This window comes from Vombatus ursinus, unplaced genomic scaffold, assembly GCF_900497805.2.
Source record: "Vombatus ursinus unplaced genomic scaffold, bare-nosed wombat genome assembly UNPS02014932.1, whole genome shotgun sequence".
NCBI classification, from domain to species: domain Eukaryota; kingdom Metazoa; phylum Chordata; class Mammalia; order Diprotodontia; family Vombatidae; genus Vombatus; species Vombatus ursinus.
In genome coordinates, this window is record NW_020954710.1 from 5,476,604 (window position 1) to 5,499,481 (window position 22,878).

The 22,878-nt window shown below is 43.6% G+C and overlaps 1 protein-coding gene across 1 annotated transcript in view; it reads left to right on the forward strand.

The window, feature by feature from the left end:
• The window catches only part of MASP2 (mannan binding lectin serine peptidase 2), a 26,029-nt gene extending 3,927 nt beyond the window's left edge, over positions 1-22,102 (forward strand). The window contains exons 5-11 of the mRNA XM_027843854.1: positions 2,482-2,678; positions 4,396-4,543; positions 9,911-10,029; positions 13,231-13,309; positions 18,106-18,243; positions 18,747-18,821; positions 20,261-22,102. Of these exons, the coding sequence (XP_027699655.1) occupies positions 2,482-2,678; positions 4,396-4,543; positions 9,911-10,029; positions 13,231-13,309; positions 18,106-18,243; positions 18,747-18,821; positions 20,261-21,027 (1,523 nt within the window). The 3' untranslated portion in view covers positions 21,028-22,102. The remainder of the gene's footprint in view (positions 1-2,481; positions 2,679-4,395; positions 4,544-9,910; positions 10,030-13,230; positions 13,310-18,105; positions 18,244-18,746; positions 18,822-20,260) is intronic.
• Positions 22,103-22,878: the final 776 nt, after the last annotated feature.

Below are 22,878 nucleotides of genomic sequence, written 5' to 3' on the forward strand. Positions count from 1 at the left end.
TTGGAACAGGGGATGTCAGAGCTGGGAAGGCTCTTAGAACAGGGAATTTTAGAGCTGGGAGGGGCTGTATTGAGTCCAATCTTCTCATTTAATATATGAGGAAACTGAGGCAAGATATGAGACTTTTCCAAAGTCACATAGCAAGTTAATGGCAGAGCTGGGCCTGGATTTCAGGTCTTCACCCAACCTTGTTCAGGGGGACAATTTCTTGCAAGACTCTAGGTAGTTGTGCAAAGACCATCTCAGGCCAGCTGCCCCACAGTCATCTGCTATTGAGGCAACTCTTGGTTTCTGTGACCTTGCCCCCAGCCTCCCTGAGGCACCACATGGATTTCAGGTCCCCGGCCAAGCAGGGTTGCTTCTCTCCTCCCATGGCCACTGTTTCGGTGCCTGCCTGGGAAGGCTCAGCAGCTGCCGCCTCTGGGGCTGGGCCCCAGCAGACCCCCCTCCAAACCACCACTGCTCAGACCCTTCAGTCTCAGCTACAAGTTAGTTAGCAGGAGAATTGAATGAGATTTTGTCCCCAGCTCACTTACTGCAGGAATGCTAACTGCTGGGTGGGTGGGGGCCCCGAATCACTTCTCAGATGTGTGCTCTCAGGTTGCTGGGGTCTACACAGTCCAGTGGAAAGAAAGCTGAGTTGGAATCACAGGACCTGGATTCCAATTCTGGCTCGGAGATTTGCCAAGAGTGTTGGCAAACCATCTGGGCATGTACCTGCACCCGTCTGGGCTTTGGACACAATGATGCCTGTGGAAAGTCCCTGCTGGCTCTCCGCCCATGACCCTGTGATCTCTGCAGGGCGTCCAGAGTAATCCTGCTCTGGGGATGGAGGAAAGGAGCATCACTGCTCCATCCAACACAGCCTAGTTTGGACCCAGGGAGCTGGCCTCCAGATCTGTCCTGCCTCTGCTCCCTCCTTTCCCCACAAAGAGCTGGGCCTACCTCTTGCCCCAATTGAAGTCTCTTGAGATCATTAGATTGGATAACTGAAAGTGTGAATGCCCTGTGAGAGAGACAGAGACATAGAAAGAGAAAGACAGAGATAGAGAGAGAGAGACAAAGAGACTTTCTTTCCAATCCATGATTTAAAAGCATCTCTCTCCCCAACTTGGCAGAAAGTATAACATAACATGGTGTATGGAGGCCAGGCAAATAGGAAGGCTCTGGGTTCAAATCCTGCCTCAGACACTAGCTGTATAACCCTGGGCAAGTCACTTAACTGAGGCTCTATGCCTCAATTTCTTCAAATGTAAAATAAAGGAGTTGGGCTCTATGGCCTCTGAAGGCCCTTCTAGCCCTAAATCTATGGTCCCAGGAGTCAGGGAATTCATATCTGGCCTCAGACACTAGTTACATGACCATGGGAAAGTCACTTCAGCTATGTGTCTCAGTTTCCTCATTTTCAAAATGGTGATAGTAATACCATCGGTCATATGACCTACCCCTCGTGGCTATTGTAGGGCTCAAATGAGATAATGTATATTAATTACTTTTCATTACTATTAATTACTTGATAGTGCTGTAGAAATGTCAACTCTTATTATTATTTGGAATCAGAGGAACTGGGTTCCAATCCTGCCTCTGATAGACACTCCTCCCTGGCCTAGATTAGATGATCCCTAAGGCCCCTTCTCACTCGACATCTGTGACATGATGAGCTCCAACGTCCCCCTTCTGCAGCCCAGGAAAGGGGGACAGTCTCCCCAGAGGTGGATGACGAGAGAGGAGGTGTCCTGGGGTTCTCATAAGGTAGCAGAAGACAAGAAAATTGTGGTGACGTGGAACCGAGTTCGAGACAGATGCCTGTTGGTATTCCCCAGCTCATGGCGGAGTCCAGGGTGTTATGTAAGAAAGTTTAGTTTCTTCAGCCAGAATGTATCATCCAAGGAAGTAAAGACCCTTCTAGAAAGTTGGTCTACTCTGTTGAGCATGAAGGCAGGTGGGGCAAAGTGGAGAAGACTTTGGGGTCAGAATCCTGACTCTAACTCTAGCCTAACTCTATGGCCCACCTGACAAGCGCCATGTTGAATTGGGATTCCCAACATAGGATGGACAGCCTCAACAATCAGCCTTCCTGTTGGGTGACCACTTGTGGGGCACAGTGGGAAGGAGACTTCTCTGGGCAAGCCTGCTGAGCTACTCTGGGGAGCCGCTGGCATTCCTGGGAGACATCTCAGTCAATTCTAGGCTCTCTGGAGACCCGTGGAAGAAGCCCGAGGGCCTGACTTGGGGCCCCTTCGATCACCGAAGCCCCGCTTCCCAGCCTTGCCCTCCAGAGTCAGAATGGAACTAGCTGTGACTCGGGTGCCTTCCTGAGCTGGAGTCACTAATGATTAGGGGATGTTCCAGCTCTGGGTTTGAAGCTGGGGAAGGTGGTCAGATGCAAGGAACTGAAGGTGATTTCTATGGTGAGAGGAGTGAGGGAGTGGTTGGAGGAGTTAAATTATCATTCCAGCTCTTGTCCTGTTCTCTCGCTAGCCCAGTGCTCAGGCCAGGTCTTCACTGAAAGATCTGGAGTGATTATGAGCCCCGACTACCCCCAGGCCTACCCCAAACTCTCCAGCTGCAGCTATAGCATCCAGTTGGAAGATGGATTCAATGTCATCCTGGAATTTGAGGGCTCCTTTGATGTGGAAACTCACCCAGAGACCCCGTGTCCCTATGACATCCTGAAGGTGGGTTGCCTGGGATGTTCCCCTAAAACCTGGCTCATCTGTTTAGATCATCAGCACCCACCCTCCATCCCACCATTTTGTTCCCTGCTCCTGGATTAGCTTCCTACACCACCTTCCAATGAACATTCAGATGGGAGCTTGATGCTTCTGGCCAATGTTGCTGCTATACACCCAGCACCCATTTCCTTTCACAGAACTGATTTCCAAAGTTCTCCTGCCTTTTCAGCCTCAAATAAGTTGCCAAGCCCCCTTGAGGTGTCTGTGCAGAGCCAAGAGTGGCCTTCTCTAGATTGGGCATTCTCTGTCAACAACTGTCCTTAAGTAAGATAGTCACCTAGTAGCAAGACCCGAGTTTCCCTAAGGGGGTCTTGTTCTGCCCCCAGATCCTTTCCCCTTTCCAGGTGCCATGGGGCTGGGAATTCTGGCATTATGAAGTCTTTCCTTTGGTGTATCACTGCCCTCCCCTCTAAGATGTACATTGATGGCACCAATAAATAACGGAGGACACATTAGCTCCTTCACCACAGAATATTAGAAGCATAAGGAACCTCAGAATATAGAATGTCAGAGCTGGAAGGGCCCTTAGAACACACAAAGTCAGAGCTGGGAGGGCCCTTAGAACACAGAATGTCAGAGCTGGGAGGGCCCTTTGAACACAGAATGTTAGAATTGAGAGGGGTCTTAGAACACAGAATGTCAGAGCTGAGAGGGGCCTTAGAACAGGATGTCAGGGCTGGGAGGGCCCTCAGAACATAGAACATCAGAGTTGAGAGGGCCTTAGAATATAGATGTCAGAGCTAGTGGAGAAATTAGAAATAGAATGTCAGAAATAAAGATATAGAACATCAGAAATACAGACAATGGAATGTCAGAATATAAACTATTGTGAAATGTTAGAACATAGAATGTGAAAGCCAGGAGGGATCTCAGAATATAAAATGTCAGAGCTAGTGGAGATATTATTAGACCACAAAATATTAGAACACTGAACGTCAAAGCTGGAAAAGACCTTAGAACATAGAACATGGATTGTTACAGGTGGAAGGGACCTTAGAACATGGAAAGTCAGAGCTGGAAGAGGTGTAGAACATGGAGCACTAGAACACAGCCTATTAGAGCTCAGAGGGCACTTTAGAGACCAGTTTATTTTATGTAAGAGAAAGCCGAGTCTTAGAGAAGGGCAGTGCCAGGCCAAGGTCTTTCCGTTCAGAGCTCTGGCCAGTGCCCTCCCCACTACAGGACACTGTTCACTTGGAGAGTGCTGTCCCAGTTTAAAGTTTCTGCTCGTGTTAGAAAACAGCACAGGACAATTGACTTAGAAACCATCGGGGCCCAGATGACAGCCGCCACCCCTGGCTGGCTCCCCCAGAACCTGGGTGCCCAGCCTGAAGCAGTGACCCCGATCCGTCCTGATAACATTTCCCTTCAACGGTTGCTGGGTTGGTCGTGCTCCATCGGGACACAGACCATCTGGGACAACTGGAGCCGTGACAGTCGGCCGTGATGAGCACACTCTCTGCTCACGTCAGTTTCTTCCGGGCTGTCATCACCATCCCCACGGTCACTGCTGCCTCTTAATCTTCACTTCTATTTTTCTTTTGCTTTCAATACAGTCTTCCTCACCCGTTCCTAGGGATTCCCCCCCTCCCGCCCCACCACCACTTCCATTTTGTCCATTGAGATGTGCCTACAACTTTGTGTGACTTTGTTCTTTCAGATTAAAACAGACAAGGGGGAATATGGGCCATTCTGTGGACAGACCTCACCACGCCAGATTAACACCAGAAGCCACACTGCGACTATCATCTTCATCACGGATGCCTCGGGAGACCACACCGGCTGGAAGATACGATACTGGGGCACAGGTAGGAGTCTCTGGACCTCATCAGAAGTCTCTGGTGTTCCAGCGTTCAGCAGGGTTGGGGAGTTTGTTGGGAGAGGGGGCAAGTCGTGTTATTGGAACTGATACAATGCTTCCTTTAGCAGAGTGGCAAGGTTACTGACTCTGAAACCAGAGGATCTGGATTCAAATCCTACCTCTGACACTTACTGCCTGTGTGACGAGACAAGTCACAACCTCCCTGAGCCTCAGTTTCCTCATCTGTAAAATTGGTTGGAGATGATTTTTGAAATCCCCTCCAGATCAATGGGCAAATTTGGCCAATCACAGTGAAGATCACTGGAGGCAAGGCCAGGGCTGCCTCCTCTGACCTGGGGTGATGATATAGGTGGTCTCATATACAGTGTGGGGGAAAAGGCTCTCCCCTTCTTCACCCCAAACACATCCTCCAGTACTTGAAATGTCATTAGGAGAAATTAATTTCTTTGGGCTAAGGTTTAGGGCAATGGCTCTTACTTTTTTGTATGTTATAGACCTCTTTGGCACTTTGGGTAAAGCATATGGATCCTTTTCAGAAAAAAGTTGGTTGCCAATATTCATCATTGAAGGGAATATTAAAGCTTTGTAGCTTTTGTTTTGTTGTTATTCATTTATTCCAGACTCTTTGTGACCCCATCTGGGGTTTTGTTGGCAGGGATACTGGAGCGGTTTGCCGTTTCCTTCTCTAGCTCATTTTACACATGAGGAAACTGAGGCAAATAGGGTGAAGTGACTCGCCCGATTGAGTATCTGCGGCAGGTTTTCCTGACTCTAGGCATGGTGCTCTATCCACTTCACCACCTAGCTGCCCCATTTTTCAGTTAGAGGTCAGTAAAAATAAAGATACAATTTTTCCCCCCTCCAAGTTGAGAGATCACACTGAAACCCATCAATGGATAATCCCTGAGGGTCTGTGGATCCCGGGGGTTAAGAATCTCTGGCTTGGAGATTTATACTTTAACGGGAAATTCCTTTAAAAATTAAAAAAAAAAAAAGACTCCTTAATTGGGAAATTCCTGAAAATAGTCCCGGATGAAAGACACGTTAACCTAATACCAGTTTTCATTTCAGTTCAACAAACATTGGGAGGTGCCAAGAATGCAAAGAAGGAAGGGGAAGGAACAAGCATTTATATAGCATCTTCCATGTGCCAGGCATCCTGAACAAATCTTATCTCATTTGGGCCTCATAACAACCCTGGGAGCTAAGTGTTATTACTATCCTCATTTTATAGTTTAAGAAACTGAGGTAGACAGAGGTTAAGTGACTTGTCCAGGGCCACACAGCTAGTAAGTATGAGAGGTAGGATTTGAATTCAGGTCTTCCTGACTCCAGGTCCAGAGACCAAAAGGAACAATACCTGCTTTCAGGTAGTTTATGTTCTACTGGGTGAGGGGGGAGATAGCAGGTACACAGATAAGTAAAAATAAAGTGATTTCAAGATGGAGGAAGGGAGCGCTAATGAGTGGAAAACCAGGGAAAGGCTCTGGTGGCCTCTGAGCTGTGCTTTGAAGGAATCTGGGCATTGATTTTTTTTTTTTGGTTAGGCAATCGGGGTTCAGTGACTTGCCCAGGGTCACACAGCTAGTAAGTGTTAAGTGTCTGAGGCTGGATTTGAACTCAGTTTCTCCTGACTCCAAGGCCAGAGCTCTATTCACTGTGCCACCTAGCTGCTGGGCATTGATTTTAAGAGGTGGAGGTGAGCAGGGAGAGCTTTCCAGGAATGGGAGACAGCCAGGTGGGAGAAGGAATGTCTTATTTGGGGAAGAGTCAGTGGGCCAGCTTGATTGGAATGGAGAGTGGATGGGGATGGGGGTTTCCTCCATATAGGGAACTCTCAGTGAAGATATTCCATTTGCTGATGCAAGTCAGCACCCTCCTGGTCATTTACAGAGGTTCCCCGGGGACACTGAGAAGGTGAGGGGATATGCCCATGGTCACACAGCCAGGTCTTCCTGACTCCAAGGCCAGGTCTCTATCCACTGAACCACACTTCCTCTCTGGAGTAAATTTATCCAGGTGATTACCAAGCAGAAAGTCCATACAGGCTAATCCAGGGAGAAATCCAAACCCATGTGCAGATTTGTCTTCATGATTCCAAGTCCTGGGCTCTAACCATTATACCACCCTGCTTCTCAGGTGACTTCTGAGGTCCCGTCCAGCTCTGAGAGTCCAGGTTTCTAAGTTTTAGGCGAGGCCTCTTTCCTGGCTGAATTGGTAATTCCCTAGGTTAGGTCCTGGAGAAGGCTTCTGTAAAAACAAATGAACAAACTCTGTAAAACCTTACTTGGTTGCATGTGGAGAGTTGACTAAGCAGGAAGTGATGCAGTCGGATCTGGGTTTAAGGAAAATTGCTTTGGCAGTTGTGTGAGGGATGGTCCAGGCCTCTCAAATTCACCTTCTGTCAGTAGAGACTTAGCCTTTCTTGGATCATTTGACCCGTACTCCAAAAACCATGACAAAACCTACCTTGTACACCAAGCACAGGCTTGGTGATTTTTTAATTCCCAGTCAGGAAAAGATACTTAATTCTTATTTAATTATCCCTTCTTTCGTTGCCTTCTGTAAAATAAGATATATGGATTTAATGAATGAGGTTTTGAATGAGATGAGATAATCTCTCAAATTCCTTCTGACTCCCAAGTTACAGAATCTCAATATCTTAGTGTTGGAAAGGTCCTCAAAGGGCAGCTACCTGAACTAACAAAGGAACAAACAAACGAATGAATGAATGAAAAAGCATTCATTAAGAACTTATTAGATGCAAAGCTGGCCAAGATTCCCCACTACAACTTCTGGGTAGGATTCAGTTGATAAGCAAGCATGGTAGAGTGGGAAAGGCACTGGATCTGGGTTCAAATCCTGACTTGGATCTTGGAGAAGACATTTAACCTCTGTTAGTCTCAGTTTTCTCATTTGTAAAATGGGGGAGTGTGGACGAGATGGCTTCTGAAGTCCTTTTCAGTACTATAGTTATGATTCTATGAAACATGTTTATGTTAATATGAGTCACCTTGAATATTCCCCTACAACGAAATTTCTTCTTTTTTTTTTTGTGAGGCAATCGAGGTTAAGTGACTTGCCCAGGATCACACAGCTAATAAATTTCAAGTGTCTGAGGTCAGATTTGAACCCAGGTCCTCCTGACTCCAAGGTCGGAGCTCTATCTGCTGCTCCACCTAGCTACCCCTACAAAGAAATTTCTGAATCACAAAATGTCAGAGTTGGAAGGACCTCAGATGCTGACTAGCCCTACCCAAACTTTCAGGTATTTATTAATAAGAATCCACTATACCATGTACCTGATAAGCTGTCACCCAGCCTCTATTTGAAGAGCTGCAATGATGAGAACTTGCCATCTCCCAAGGTGGTGCATTCTACTTTTGGGCATCTTTTCTTTATATGAAGCTGAAATCTGCTTCTAAATCATCCATCAATTAACAAGTATTTAAGTGTGTATTATTAGAAACATCTCCACTCCAAATGTTTGTGTGGACTGTTTGTGCCCGACCTGTGGTAGAGCCTTCCAAGCTTGTATTGGTCTGAGCAGCCACAGTTGGACACACATTACTTAGATTCCAACATGGTGGTCATTTTGGTCCTCTTTGAGAAAGAGAAGAAAACAACCAACAGTTACTAGGCTCTAGGGATACGAATACATAGAATGAAACAATTCTTTCGAAGAGTTTACCTCCTAATGGAAGAGACAACAATTAAGTAGAAAATATAAAGTGAGAAATCACTAATATCTCCAAATTAGTTCAATACAAGGTGGTTTGAAAAGGAGGGAGGGTGTTAGCTGTTGGTGGGATCAGGAAGAGTTTTATGCAGAAGATGGTGCTTGAACTGGGACTTGAAGGAAGGGAAGGACTCTGTGAGGTGGAGATGAGGAAGAAGGGCATTCCAGGCATGGGGAACAACCAAGGCAAAGACTTGGAGGTGGTAGATGGAGTGTGGTGAGGAAGAGAAATAAGACCAGTATGGCTGTACTGCAGAGTGTAAGGGCGGAGTAATGTCCAATGAGGCTGGAAAGAGAGGGGCCAAGTTGCTTAAGGCTTTAGAACTAAACAGAGACATTTATATTTTATCATAGAGGCCACTGGAGCAGACATTGGAGTTGACAGAGTAAGGAGTGATATGGCCAGATCTGTGCTTTGGCAGCTGTATGGAGGATGTGGAGGAGGAGTGGAGAGAGACAGGAAACAAGGAGACCTCCTAAATGGAGGCTGCTGCAATAAAGTAGGTGAGAGGTGAGACAAAGGCCTGATCCAAAATGGCAGCTCTGTGAGTAGAAAGAAGGAATCAGACAGGAGCCATATTGTGAAGTCATGGAAACGCTGAGATTCAGCGACTAGTTGGTACATAGAGTAAGGAGTTGACTATAAAGGTCAAGATGAGGGAGGTACTTCATCTCAAGACAATCTGGGGTTTTTAGTGGACAGCAAGCTCAGTATGAGGCAACAGCGTGATATTAGGCTTCTGAGAAAGCTTAAGCAACCTTAGGCCGTATTGAGAAAGTGTCCAGGACTAAGGAGGTGACCATCCTGTTTCAACCTGCCCTGGAATAGTGTCTTCATTTCTGAGTGCCCCAGTTTAGGAAGGGCGATGACAAGGTGGAGAACAGCCAGAGGAAGGCAGCCAGGATGCCGAGAGGTCTTTGGGATCATGCCGTGTGAGAATCAGGTGAAGGAACAGAAGCTACATGACCGCCAAGACAGAGAAAAGGCTGTCAGTCTCAGGTCTCTCCCAACTCTGAGATTCTCTGATCCTAGGAAAATCCAGTCCTTGGTTTATCACTGTCAGGGTGCTCCCTCCTCCCCCATACCCCCGGTCCTTTCTTCCTTCACCCACTCTACTGGTCCCATCTACCAAAGACCCATCCAGGCTGCTTGCACACAGGTGGGATAAGTCCAGACTCAACGCCTCCATTTCTTCCTGTGAGACGGATGGCTCACCACGCCTTTCCCCTACCCTGCCTCCATGTCTTATATATTTGACTTACTGATGTAACCTGAGAACCCCTAGACTTTGCCATCAGTCCCTCTACCGCACCCTTAGGACTTTGGGGCCTTTCCATTTACCCTACATCTATACATTTACATTCTATATGTTTACATTCTATACATTAAATGTAAACTCCTTGAGGGCAGGCCCTGTATTTCTATTTGTATCCCCAGCATTCAGCACAGTGCTTGGCACATGGTATGCACTTAATAAATGCCTTGTCATCCATTTATCCATTCACTTTCAACAGATTTGGGGGAGGGAAAAAAAGTGGGGTCTATATTGAGACATTATTTCTTCTAAGACCAAAAGTTTATTCGTGTAACATTTCTTCTCCATCCTTGCTTAGCTCAGCCATGCCCTATTCCAATATCGCCACCTCATGGCCGCATCGCGCCAGTGCAACCGAAATACATCATGACGGAACACTTCTCTCTCTCTTGTGAGACGGGATACGTCCTTTCCAAAGTAAGTTCTGAGAGAACAAGAGGAGTGTCACTGGAGAAGTCCCGACTCCTGGTATTTCTGCTCCCTTTTTTTTGAGGCAAGGATAGAACATTTGGGATAAAAAGATATAGTTTCTCTCTTTGTTGGCCCCCATCTTTAGGACCCAATGTGTGGATAAAGGCTGAGCTCAAAGGGAAGGCAGGCAGATGAGTTACCTGTCCAGGATCACTCTCTTCAGTGAAACGCCTCTGTATTAAAATGGAGGCAGGCAGTCCCCCTGGCCCAAAGATGACCTTTCTCTGCAACAACTCCTGGGCCCCCATGCACAAAAAATGAGATGCCAACAGGAATTTGTATGTTCTGCAAAGTTATAAATAGTGATCACTGGTCAGGGAGAGGTAGTATAATTTTAAAAAATGCTTAGCAAGTTGCTTGAGTGGCCCAGGTAGGAGATTAACATGTCCTCTTTATGTTCTTCAAAATTGTCACTAAGTCCCTGTAGTAAAAAGTAATAACCCTAAAATGACAGCGAGGCAATCCACAGTCCTGCAGAGCGACAAGAGAGGTGAGACACTTTTCTCACCTTAGCAAAACTTCGAGTTCTCCTTTCCCACAATGCCTTAGACCACACTGATGCTTAAACACCTGCATTTCCAGGAAGCCCATCCCATGATCCTCTGAGTCACAAGGAGCCTCTCTGTCCAAGATGTCTCCTGGATTGTTGCAGGATTTTGGTTCGTTTTTTTTTTTTTCCCTCCAGTGGGGAAAAACTTCAGGGTCACTTAGAATAACAGGATGGGAAAGAATTTTAAAGACCTTCTCTCATGCCCTCCTCTTTTTACCAAAGCTGAGGCCCAGATGGGTTGGGTGACTTGCCCATTCCTAGTTACCGAATAGCAGAGACACCAAGATTCTTGGATGTCCAAACTAGGGCTCTTTGTTATTTTAATAAATATTTTATTGGTGGCTTCTTTTGTTATATCACACACACACACACACACACACACACACACACACACACACACCATAGAACCCTCCCTGGTAACAAAGGCCCGGGAAGCAAAACAAATCAACACATTGACCACGTCTGACAACTTATTCCTTGCTCTGCACCCGTAGAGACTGAATCATATATAGATTGAGGGCTAGAAGAAACCTTAGAGATCCATGAGTCCAGAGAGGTTGAGTGACTTTCCTAGAGTTGCACAGCTAATAAATATCTGAGGCAGGTTTGAGCTGAGATCTTCTAGTATCCAATCCCAGAGCTCTATCCACTGTGACATCACTTCTCTTCCAAGGAAGATACAACTTTTCCAGTCCCTCCACTCCCTCCATCTTTCCTTCTTCTCCTCCTCTTCCTCTCCCTCTCCCTCCTGTTTCCCCTTTCTCATCTTTCTCTTCCTGAACTGAAAGGTTAAATGAACAGCTATCCGGCCTCAGACATTTACTAGCTGTGTGACCCTGAGCAAGTCATTCAACCCTGTTTGCCTCAGTTCTTCATCAGTAAAATGATCTGGAGAAGGAAATGGCAAACCACTCCAGTATCTTTGCCAAGAAAAGCCCAAATGGGGTCATGGGGAGTCCCACATGACTGAAAATGATTGAAGAACAACAATCATCATGCAATTAATATTTCTCAGAGGTGGAACCTGGGGCTGGCTCTTCCTGAGTTCAAGGTGGACCCTCTGTCTGCTCTGCCACATGATCTCTACATCATATATGAGTATGTAGTATCTTAATAATAGCATAGCTACTGAAGCTGCTTTACACAGTGAATCCACTGCTGGGCTTACAGTCAGGAAGTCCTAGGTTCTAGTCCTTTCTCTGACATTAATTAATTATGTGACTCCCCTTTTAGAATCTCAGGCAATTCCCTGTACTGATAAAGCCACAGATCCTCCTTCTCCCAAGCAATAAATAACTCCCCACACCCTGGCATACAAATACCCAAACATAGCTTAGAACACAGAAAGATGATAGATAGATAGATGGATAGATGGATAGATACATAGAGTAGATAGGATAGATAGATAGATAGATAGATAAATAGATAGATAGATATAGATACATAGAACAGATAGGATAGATAGGTGGATAGACAGATAGATGGATAGACAGATAGATATATCTTTCTGTCGAAAGACAGAGGGACCAACAAATAGATGGATAGATAGATAGACAAATGATAGGTAGGTAGACAGACAGACAGATAGATAGATGGACAGACTGACGGACCAACAAATAAATGGAGATTCAGATTAGATAGATAGATAGATAGATAGATAGATAGAGGAAGTGATAGACAGACACACAGACAGATAGATACATGATAGATAGATACATGATAGATAGATAGATAGATAGATAGATAGATAGATAGATAGATGGATAGATACATGGAGTAGATAGATTAGATAGATCGATATACAGAGACAGGTGGATAGATAGATGATAGATATAGATACATAGAACAGATAGGATAGATAGGTAGATATATAGATGATAGATAGACAGATAGATATATAGATAGACAGATGGACCAACAAATAGATGAATGGATAGATAGACAGACAGATGGATGGACAGATGGACAGACAGATAGATAGATAGATAGGTGAACAGACAGATGGACCAACAAATAGATGGATAGATAGACAGGTAGGTAGATAGATAGAATAGACAGACAAATGATAGGTAGGTAGACAGACAGATAGATAGATAGATGGACCAACAAATAAATGGATGGATAGATAGACAGAGACAGACAGACAAACAGAAAGGTAGATAGAAAGCATTTATTAAACACTGACTACGTGGCAGGCACTGTGCTAAGCACTGGGAATACAAATATAAGCAAAAAGAGACAGTGCCTGACCTCAAGGAGCTTACACTCTAATGGGGAAGACAGCATACAGGAGAACTGAAGAGCAGAAGGAACAACATAAAGTCTAGAATTGGGCGTGGAGCCAGGGGAGAGATGAGCCTGGGCAGTCCCTCAAAAGGAGGTTCCAGGCAGGGACTCTCCAGTAGGAGGAGGGGAGTCCCAGCAGTGGAGGTATCTCCAGACTGAGGAGGCTGCCAGGGAGGAGAGTTGGGAGCAGAGTGGGAGAGAACAGTAAGGAAAGTCACAGTGTCACATTGCCGTCTTTGTGATGACACTAACTTAGAAATTTTTTAGGGCACTAATGCATAAATGGTTTTATTTTCTCTATTCCTCATCAGGATGAAAGGATTTTGGAGTCTTTTACTGCAGTCTGTCAGAAAGGTGGAACCTGGGACCAAGCAATGCCAGAATGCAGCAGTAAGGCTGATGCTGACAGTGGGGATGATAGTGATTCTTTTACCCCTGATAAAGCAAACTAGAAAACAGAGTATAAAAAACAAGCCTCTATCCCACAGAGGGGATGTTTGAGTCCCACAAAGTCACCTACTTGTAAATCACTCTTTCTTCATTTATTTTGACACCAGAAAACAGCAATAGTGACCAAAAATCTGAATGCTCCAGAATCCTGGATTAGAAAGAAGAAGCCCCTGACCATATCCTTTTTTAAGCTTTTATTTAATACAAAACTATATATATATATACACACACACACATATATGCATGTATGTATATAAGTGCCCATTAGTAAGTTCATTGAAAACTGTTGAAATACAATGTTTAAATTACCATATTTCAGATACACTAAATAGTTATTGAGCATCTGCTTTGAGCACGGCTTGCCTTCTGGATCAGATTAACTTCCTTTAAGAGGCTTTCCCTAATAGTTGGTGCCCCTCAGAACCCCATATTATTTCGCACTAATTTTATATTTCTGTCTCTGTGTTTCTCAAGGCTCTCATTCTCTCCCCCCACCACCTGCTTTCTTTTACTCTCCTCCCTTCCTTCCTTCTTCTCTGTTTCTGTTGTTCTATTTCTCTGTTTCTCACTCTCCTTCTCCCCTCTGTCTCTGTCTTTCTTTTCTTTCTTTCTTTCTTTTTTTTTTTGGTGAGACAATTGGGGTTAAGTGACTTGCCCAGGGTCATATAGCTAGTAAGTGTCAAGCGTCTGAGGCCAGATTTGAACTCAGGTACCCCTGACTCCAGAGCTGGTGCTCTATCTACTGCACCACCTAGCTGTCCCTGTCCATGTCTTTCTGTCGTTCTCTTTGTCTCTCTCTGCTTCTCTCTCCATCTCTGTCTCTCTCTCTGTCTCTCTGTGTCTCCCTCCTCTCCCTCCCATTTGTCCCTCTATCTATGCTTCGTTTTCTCTGTCTCTCTGTCTCCCCTTCCCCCTTTCTGACCCCATCTCTTCCCAAATATTTGTCTTGAGGCAGGGATTATAACCTTTTTTTGGTTCTTGTCTTCGCATCCCTGCTACTTAGTATAGTGCCTGGCACCTAGTAGGTGCTTTAAGAAAACACTTCTTGAGTTGAATTGACACTAGTCATGTATAGCTGCAGCTAACATTCCATACCATATATTCATTTATTCAGCAAATATGTATTAAGCATCCATTGTGCAGAGCACGATGCTGAAGAAGAAACAAAGTTTAGCTATGACATGGTCCCTGTTCTCAAGGAGCATCAGTCCAACAAGGTTATGATAAAATGCAAACACAGATAAATCCAGCACACAATGGTATATGATATGTGCATTAGAGAGAGGCAGAATAGAGAACCACTAACATATCCTAATACATGGAGCCTTAAAATCAAAAATCTTCATGTTTTATGGTGCAGTCCAGCCCCTGGAATGTTTCCTTGTCTGACCATTCCCAGATCTCAAAGTGATACCTCTGAGCACAGAGCCATTCTGTTGTCCAGTTGGAAGTTTTTACATTCTCTTCATCAAAAAAACCTAATGATGGGAAAGAACTTGGAGGTCATCTAGCCCTTCTCCTGTGTGTAGTTTTTTCAAGGTCCTTTCTGTTCTAATGTTTCGCCAAGTTATAAATTGAACATTATCCTTGAAGCCAGGTGGACCGTATCCAATTTTCTCCACCTTCTATCTCTATGGCTTTTGCTATCCCCTCCCAGTGCTGAAATAAGATAGCCAGGGGACTCCAGAAGTCCTTTGAAATTCTTAGGAAGGAAAAGGAAAAGGAGAATTTCATGGATGCAAGTCCACAGAGGAAGTTGATTCAGAGAAGGAGAGAGAGGACCTCATAGATTAAAAATTGTATGGGAAATGTCAGTCCAGGAGAGATGGGGAGTTACATTCCAGTGAGGAAATGAAAGGGACTTGTCTAAAGAGATGGATGTGGATGCACAGGGAACTCATTGAAGAAGCTGCAGTTTTAAAAGGCATTTGTAGATGGTGAAGCAAGGGCAGGTAAGGAGGGCATAGCTCTGAGAATTACATCAGGAGCACTTGAACTCAGAAGAAGCTGAGGCTGGTAAGGAAAGCTAAGAACAAGAAGAATGATTTTTTAAAAAGCTATCTTGGGAAGGGGCAGCTAGGTGGTGCAGTAGATAGAGCACCAGCCCTGGATTCAGGAGGACCTGAATTCAAATCCAGCCTCAGACACATAACACTTAGTAGCTGTGTGGCCCTGGGCAAGTCACTTAACCCCATTGCCTAGACAAAAAATAAATAAATAAATAAGGTATCTTGGGGAAAAGAGGGTTGTCAGAAGACACATAATTACTGTTAGGGATGGATGAGGGGACAGTAATGGACATGGAGAAGTAGAGATGCCCCTCTAATTGTGTTTCTGGGTTGGTTTTGGTTTTTACCTGCTAAGGAGAATTATCTTTAGAATGGAAAGGACAGGACAAAAATGCCTAGTAGGGCGTTGTTATCTAATGATCCTTAAAGAGATAGTAAGAGAACACATAGCTGTATTTCATAGGTTCAGATCACTAGTTTGTTGTTATTCAATCATTTTTGTCGTGTCTGTCTCTTTGTGACCCTATTTTGGATTTTCTTGGCAAAGATACAGGAGTGGTTTGTCATTTCCTTCTCCAGCTCATTTTACAGATGAGAAAACTGAGGCAAACAAGCGACTTGCCCGGGGTCACACAGCTAGTAAGTGTCCTAGGCCAGATTTGAACTCGGGAAGATGAGTCTTCCTGACTCCAGGTCCTGCATTCTGTGCACTATGGCGCCACCTAGCTACCCCTGATGACCTGTATTGAGGGTACTGGCAGTTGAGATGGTCAGGCTACAGTCAGCAAATGCTGGAAGACGGCGGAAAGCGGGCTATGTGCTGGGAAACTGGAGAAGGACAGATTTGTGGATTGTTGAAGGAAGGGAATTAAGAAAGTCTTAAACATGGGATCAAAAATCACCAACCTCACAAGTACACAGCTAGCCAATAATTCATCCGAAAAAGATAGGGAGGTTTTAGTTCACGCTAACCTCAACGTGCAATGTTAGTATGAGGCGTCATCTTAGGCTAGATTAAGTTTAGGACCAGGCACGTGACTGTTGGGCTGGGTTCTATCCTATCAGACCACATCGGGGCCCATATTTTGAGAGGAATTTTGTTAAGGTCCTTGTGATTAAGTCAGCAAGCATTTATTAAGAACCTACCATATGTCAGGTGGAGGCACCTAGGTGGCTCAGTGGATAGAGTCTGGGCCTAGAGTCAAGAAGACCCGAGTTCAAATCTGGCCTCAAGATACTATTTGTGTGACCCCAGGCAAGTCATTTAACCCTGTTTGTCTCTGTTTCCTCACCTGTAAAACGAGCTGGAAAAAAAAAAAGGCAAACCACTCCTATATCTTTGCCAAGAAAACCCCAAATGGGGTCTCAGAGAGTGGAACACGACTGAAAAACAGCTGAATTGAGCCCATAGTTAAACTCTGCTGTTGTTCCTGGAATGGGTGCCTCAATCTACTTTTGTATGACCACATTCACTCTTTCTTTTGTATCTATATCCCCAGTGCTTAGCACAGCCCTTGATACATAATAATCCCTCCAGGAACACTTTGTATTTATTCATTCATTCACGTAGAAGGAATAGATTGTCTCTGCTTTGCCCCAGGAGCCAGAACTAGGATCAATAGGCAGAAATCGCAAAAAGATAATGTTCCAGAAATCAGAACCATCCAAAAGTGGAAGTGACTGCCCCAGAAGGTAGTGGGATCCTTCTCAGCAGAGGTCTTGAGTGAGGACCGGGTGTCCACTGGTCAAGAATGTTGCAGGGAGGGCAGCTAGGTGGTGCCGTGGATAGAGCACTGGCCCTGGAGTCAGGAGGACCTGAGTTCAAATCCGACCTCAGACACTTACTAGCTAGCTGTATGACCCTGGGTAAGTCACTTAATCCCATTGCCTCCAAAAGAAAAAAAATGTTGCAGGGATCCCTCCAGGAATGGGCAGGGCCATGGGGTCTCTAAGGTTTTGTCCAACTATGAAATTCTGTGAAAGGCAACCCATCTCTTTCTTTAGGAGACACTGTCAAAGCCCAATAGCTCAGGATAGAAATGGCAGTGGCAGTTCACATTTCTGTGTCTTTTTATGCTTATTTTTTTAAGTGCTTCTTAATTTACAACAGCAGAAATTCAGAGAGGTTAGGTGACTTTCCCATGATAACACAGCTAAGCATTTGACCTGAAATTTGAACCCAGATCATCTGACTTAGTTCTTTTTCCACAACACTATTACATTTTAGGACAGCTAGGTGGCACTGTAGTGGATAGAGCGCCAGGCCTGGAGTCAGGAAGACTCATCTTCAGGAGTTCAAATATGGCTTCAAACACTTACTAGCTGTGTGACCCTGGGCAAGTCACTTCACCTTGTTTGCCTCAGTTTCCTCATCTGTAAAATGACCTGGAGAAGTAAACAGCAAACACTCCAGTATCTCTGCCAAGAAAACCCAAATGGAGTCACAGAGAGTTGGACATGACTAAAAAAATGACTAAACAAATTACATCTTAAAGATAGAAGAGATGTTTTGAAGTTACTCTACAGCAGTCCTTTCCTTTCCTCACAGATGAAATTAGAAATGCCCACTATGTGCAGGGAAATGACATTGTGCGGGGATGAATGGCCCTCTGTTGCCACATGTCCACATGAGTTGCTTATAGGTGTCTAGACCATTTCCATATTGGCATATAAAGTATTTTGCTTCATCTGCTTCTTCCTCCTCCTCTTGTCCCCCATGTTTATTAGTTGTTGACTGTGGCCCGCCCGACGATCTACTCAATGGCCAAGTGACATACATCACAGATGGTGAAGTGACCACATATGAAGCTGTGATTCAATATAGCTGCAAGGACCCCTTCTACACTATGAAAATGAATAATGATGGTAAGATAATTCTTCTCCGGCACTGGGGATGGACGATATTGAGAACATGTACACTCAAGGCCTGAAAATAAACTTTAACCAACATTTTTGGCCAAGGCTAGAAGAAAGATTAAAAGGCACTTTTCCCATTGCTAAGTGAAATATTATAGCTCAAGTGACATTTAATGTCAATTTGCTAGAATTCGAAAACAGATCTTATCCAGTAAATGACTACTCCAAACACACAATATATTCCAAATGGTTTAATTTAACAAGCCAAAAACCGTATCATTAAGCACTTGAGATCTTGATACATATTCAAGTTACACATCTAAAAGGTTTCCACTTTGCAAGCAAACATGGTAATGCAGAGACCTCCTGTTTATGAAATCATGTAAAATGGTTATTCAGACACTGATGCTCAAGAGTCAACATCCTTCAAGGTGGTATTCAGACAAATGACAACCATCTTATATATGCAGTTAATTTAAGCTTTTTTTTTTTTCTTTTTCAATGATTTGCAGGTAAATATCGGTGTGGGGCTGATGGCTTCTGGAAGAGCTCCAAGGGAGAAAATTCACTCCCAGTCTGTGAGCCTGGTAATGGATACACTTATATAAGAAATTTATAATTGATGGAGGGCAGAAGAATTTGGTATTAGAATATAACTAGGGCTTTTAGCTGCAGTAGGCAAAATCTGACTCCAGCAACTGGCCCTTAAACCGAGTTACTAGCGCCAACTAACATATTCTCATTACTGCCTTTCCATATGGAGCGGTTGTTAGGCGGCGGCTACACTAGCCATTTGATTGTGGTTGACCTTTTTAACTAGGCAAGCATAAAAAGTTAAATGATTTTTTAAACTACCATCTTTACCCATTTGTAAATATGTTCTTCCACTGAGTTACTTTCCTTCTATGTAAAAATGCTATTAAAACCCAGAGCTAATAACTTGTTGATTATTTCCCTAAGCTGCAGCTTTCAAGGGCATCTCATTTTTAAACATTAATGCAATTTGCCTTTAATAGTACTTTAATTTAAAATTTTTACCAGAATTGGCTCTCAAGAAATATTTGAGCAAAGTGATTAAAAAGAGATACCGAAGCTGACGAACATGAGGGTAGTGAGTGTGTTATTACCTTGCTGAGTTTTTTCTTTTACTTAGATTCTATCCTATAACACTTGTAAATTGTTCTTTTTATAAGTATCCTGCCACAAGGGGAAGTTGAGAGATGTTGTAATAATCGGAGTTTAGTTAGCAATAAAAACCTCAAGTAAAATGTAGTACTCATAAAAGCCAGCCAGGGAATAATAATTTCTGGACTGTAACTGCCCCAGCAACAACAGTGTCCTATTTTTGTACATTAAAACATAGCAAACTAAATGCCCCGAGCTGAAAGCACTCTCCAAATCTTGACACCTTAATCATGATAGCACCTGTTGTACTGGGATTACAGGATGGCCAATTGTCCCATTTATACAGATGGGAAAACTGAGGCATTGCAGGGTTGTATTTTTAAATATTACAGTATGATTGTTGTGAGAAATAGTCTAGGTATCACATCCCTTATGGTCATCACCCTATAAGCTAGTTTGGTTATAACATGTTTGTATCGTCACAAAAACGATTTTCAGAACCCTCCAAATTAGAAGCTATCTGGCAGCTGGGTGGTGCAGCAGATAGAGAAGTTAGATATGGAGTCAGAAGGACCCGAGTTCAAGTCTGGCCTCAGACACTTACTAGCTGCATGACTAGTGGTGTGCTGGAGCCAGCTGTTAAATTTTCAGTTAACACTTATACCTCCAAAATTAAAAGCTACAAATTAGGGCTTGATTTATTTTGTTGATTGTGTAGATCTAAGCGATGGGACACGATGTTGCTGTGCCTCTGTGATCTGTCTTTGCTCCAGAAAGGAGGACTGCTGGGGTACACATCATCTTGCATGGACACACAATCTGAAAATGACTTTTTGCTACTACCTTTTCACGCTCCACATTAATTTCACATACTTAATACAACTGTTTCTCCTTCCAACAGTTTGTGGTGTGGCATCTCAGAGGATGGAGCGAGTGCTTGGAGGGAGCAAGGCCAAGCTCGGTGAATTTCCCTGGCAAGTCATGCTGCTAGGGGAAGCTCTGGCTGGAGGCGCGCTGTTATATGACAACTGGGTTCTCACGGCTGCTCATGCAGTATATGAACAGAGAGACCTATCGTCTCTGGAAATCAGGATGGGCGCTCTGAAGAGAGTATCACCTCATTACACAGAAGCCTGGGCAGACGCAGTCTTTATACATGAGGGTTATACATATGATGAGGCCAACTTTGACAATGACATCGCACTGATTAAGCTAAAGACACGTGTTGAGATCAACAGGAATGTCACACCGATTTGCTTGCCAAGAAAAAACGGAACCCATGTGAAAACAAATGATTTGGGAATGGTGTCTGGCTGGGGAAGGACTGAAAAGGCTCTCAGAGCCCAGAGCCTAATGTATGTTGAGTTACCAGTTGTAGACTGGCAAACATGTCTGGCAGCATTCGAAAAGAAGAAGTCCCCGGGAGGGAAGCCTCTTGTCCTAACAGACAACATGCTATGTGCTGGTTTTCAAAGTGGTGGAAAGGATTCTTGTTCCGGGGACAGTGGAGGGCCCTTAGTGTTTCTAGACCATGAGACTAGAAAATGGTTTGTAGGAGGGATAGTGTCCTGGGGCTTAGGATGCGGTGAGGCGAATCAGTATGGAGTTTATACCAATGTTGTTAACTATATTTCTTGGATTGAGAACATAATTCTGAATAATTCTTAAAATTGCAAAAACTTTCAATAACTTCTCCCTTAATAAAAAGTACTTTCCAAGCAACCTATATTCTAAGTGTCTAACAAAGTAGCCTAAAATGTGGAATACCAACATGAACTTAAAACTGTTAAAAAAAGAACGAAAATATTCTAAGATGAAGTTTCTGAAAACTCGACACACAAGACTGTATCTGTAGCAGCCCAGGTTAACCTGACTACCTTCAGAGCAGTACATGTCTACTCTGAAGAGGAACTGTATTCAGAGTTGCTTTTCTAATACTGAGCAGGACTTGCTTCTTTCCATCCACTCTTCAGCCAATCCCCCTTGTGACTAATGTGCAGAGTATCACACTGCAGGCCATGATCACTACTACAGGTCACTTCTCTGCACCTATGCCATCACTGAGAAAATGGAAATGTATAAATGCATATACTGCTCCTAAGAATCAAAATGAGATTGTGAAGACGCTTTGTTGTTGCAATGTACTAAATAAATGTAAATGGTAAACTCTAAGATACAACACTCCGGGAAGAAGGAGGGTTAAGCTGAGCATTCACAACACGGAGCCACGTTCCTCAGAATTTCCTAAATGGCAACAACTGACAAGAGCAGCAGAAAGCACTGTTCCACGTGGTGGGAGGAGAGATACTGGTTTTAATTTCTTTACTGACACCCACTAGATATGAGTACACTAGTCACAACTGTGACATTCTTCACTCATGCCTGAGGTGCCTGTCTCAGGGGTGCTGAGGACCAAAAATGTTGTGCACCCTTTAAGGTGTCATGTGCAAACTATTATGAAGTCACCGCTTCCCATTCCGTTCCCAGCATACACTTAAGGTAACATTTGGAGGACAATGCACTTAAAAAACTCTTTGGTTCAACCTTCTAATCTTTTTGACATTTCAGAAGTCTATATCCTTAAAACATGATGAAATCTCTTCAGTTCAGCTGCTCTAAGTATCACCCTACATTAAGCTTCACTGTGGAGCTGAGTAATTATATACTTTTATGTATGAGGCACTTCCTATAGATGATTAAGTGCCTTCCAGTTTCCTAGACACAAATGGAAAAAAAAAAAGCTACCGTGTTTTTTTTTCCAGCAAGACACCAGACACAATTATGGTGGCAACAATAACTTTTATTCAATTAGTTTAAAAATACTTAGAATAAATGCATTTAGAGAAGACCAAATAGTTTTAAAACAGTTCTACACCAAATAGTTTAAAAAATATATTTTTATATACTTCATTTTTTTCTGAGGGCAAACTAATACCCATCATAGCTATTTAGTCCCATAAATAGATTTTAATAAGAGACTACTCAACACTGTACGCATTCTATAACTTGATTCTGGATTTATACAAGTGTAAATAAGGGATTAAAACCATGCCATTGACAAGTTAACTTACCATTGGGTTCCTTGAAGGCTTGCCCGTTTAGTCTTTGGCGGTTCCCGAATACCATTTTAAGTGTTACCATGTTACTGCTGCTGAGTAATAGTGCAAGGGCTAAAATGCAAAATTCAGATGGTACAGGATTTGGACATCATGCAGCTTTAGATGCAGAAAGAAATTAAAACAACTCAAGATCCTTTTACAGAGGAAAATGAATAATGAAACAACTTGGGGATTACTCAAAAAGCTAAAGGAAATCATGACTTCACTGTCTGAAACAGCTTGCAAAATGACAAACCTATTTATTGTAACTCAACTAGCTAAAGGGCATTAGGAGCAATAACAACACAAGAACTCTAACGCTCTTACATGAAATACAATAATAAAGAATGAACATGTTATTGCTTTCACATACTTAACAATGCAGCACGAGAGCCTAATCTGAGTTTTGCAAATAATTTTA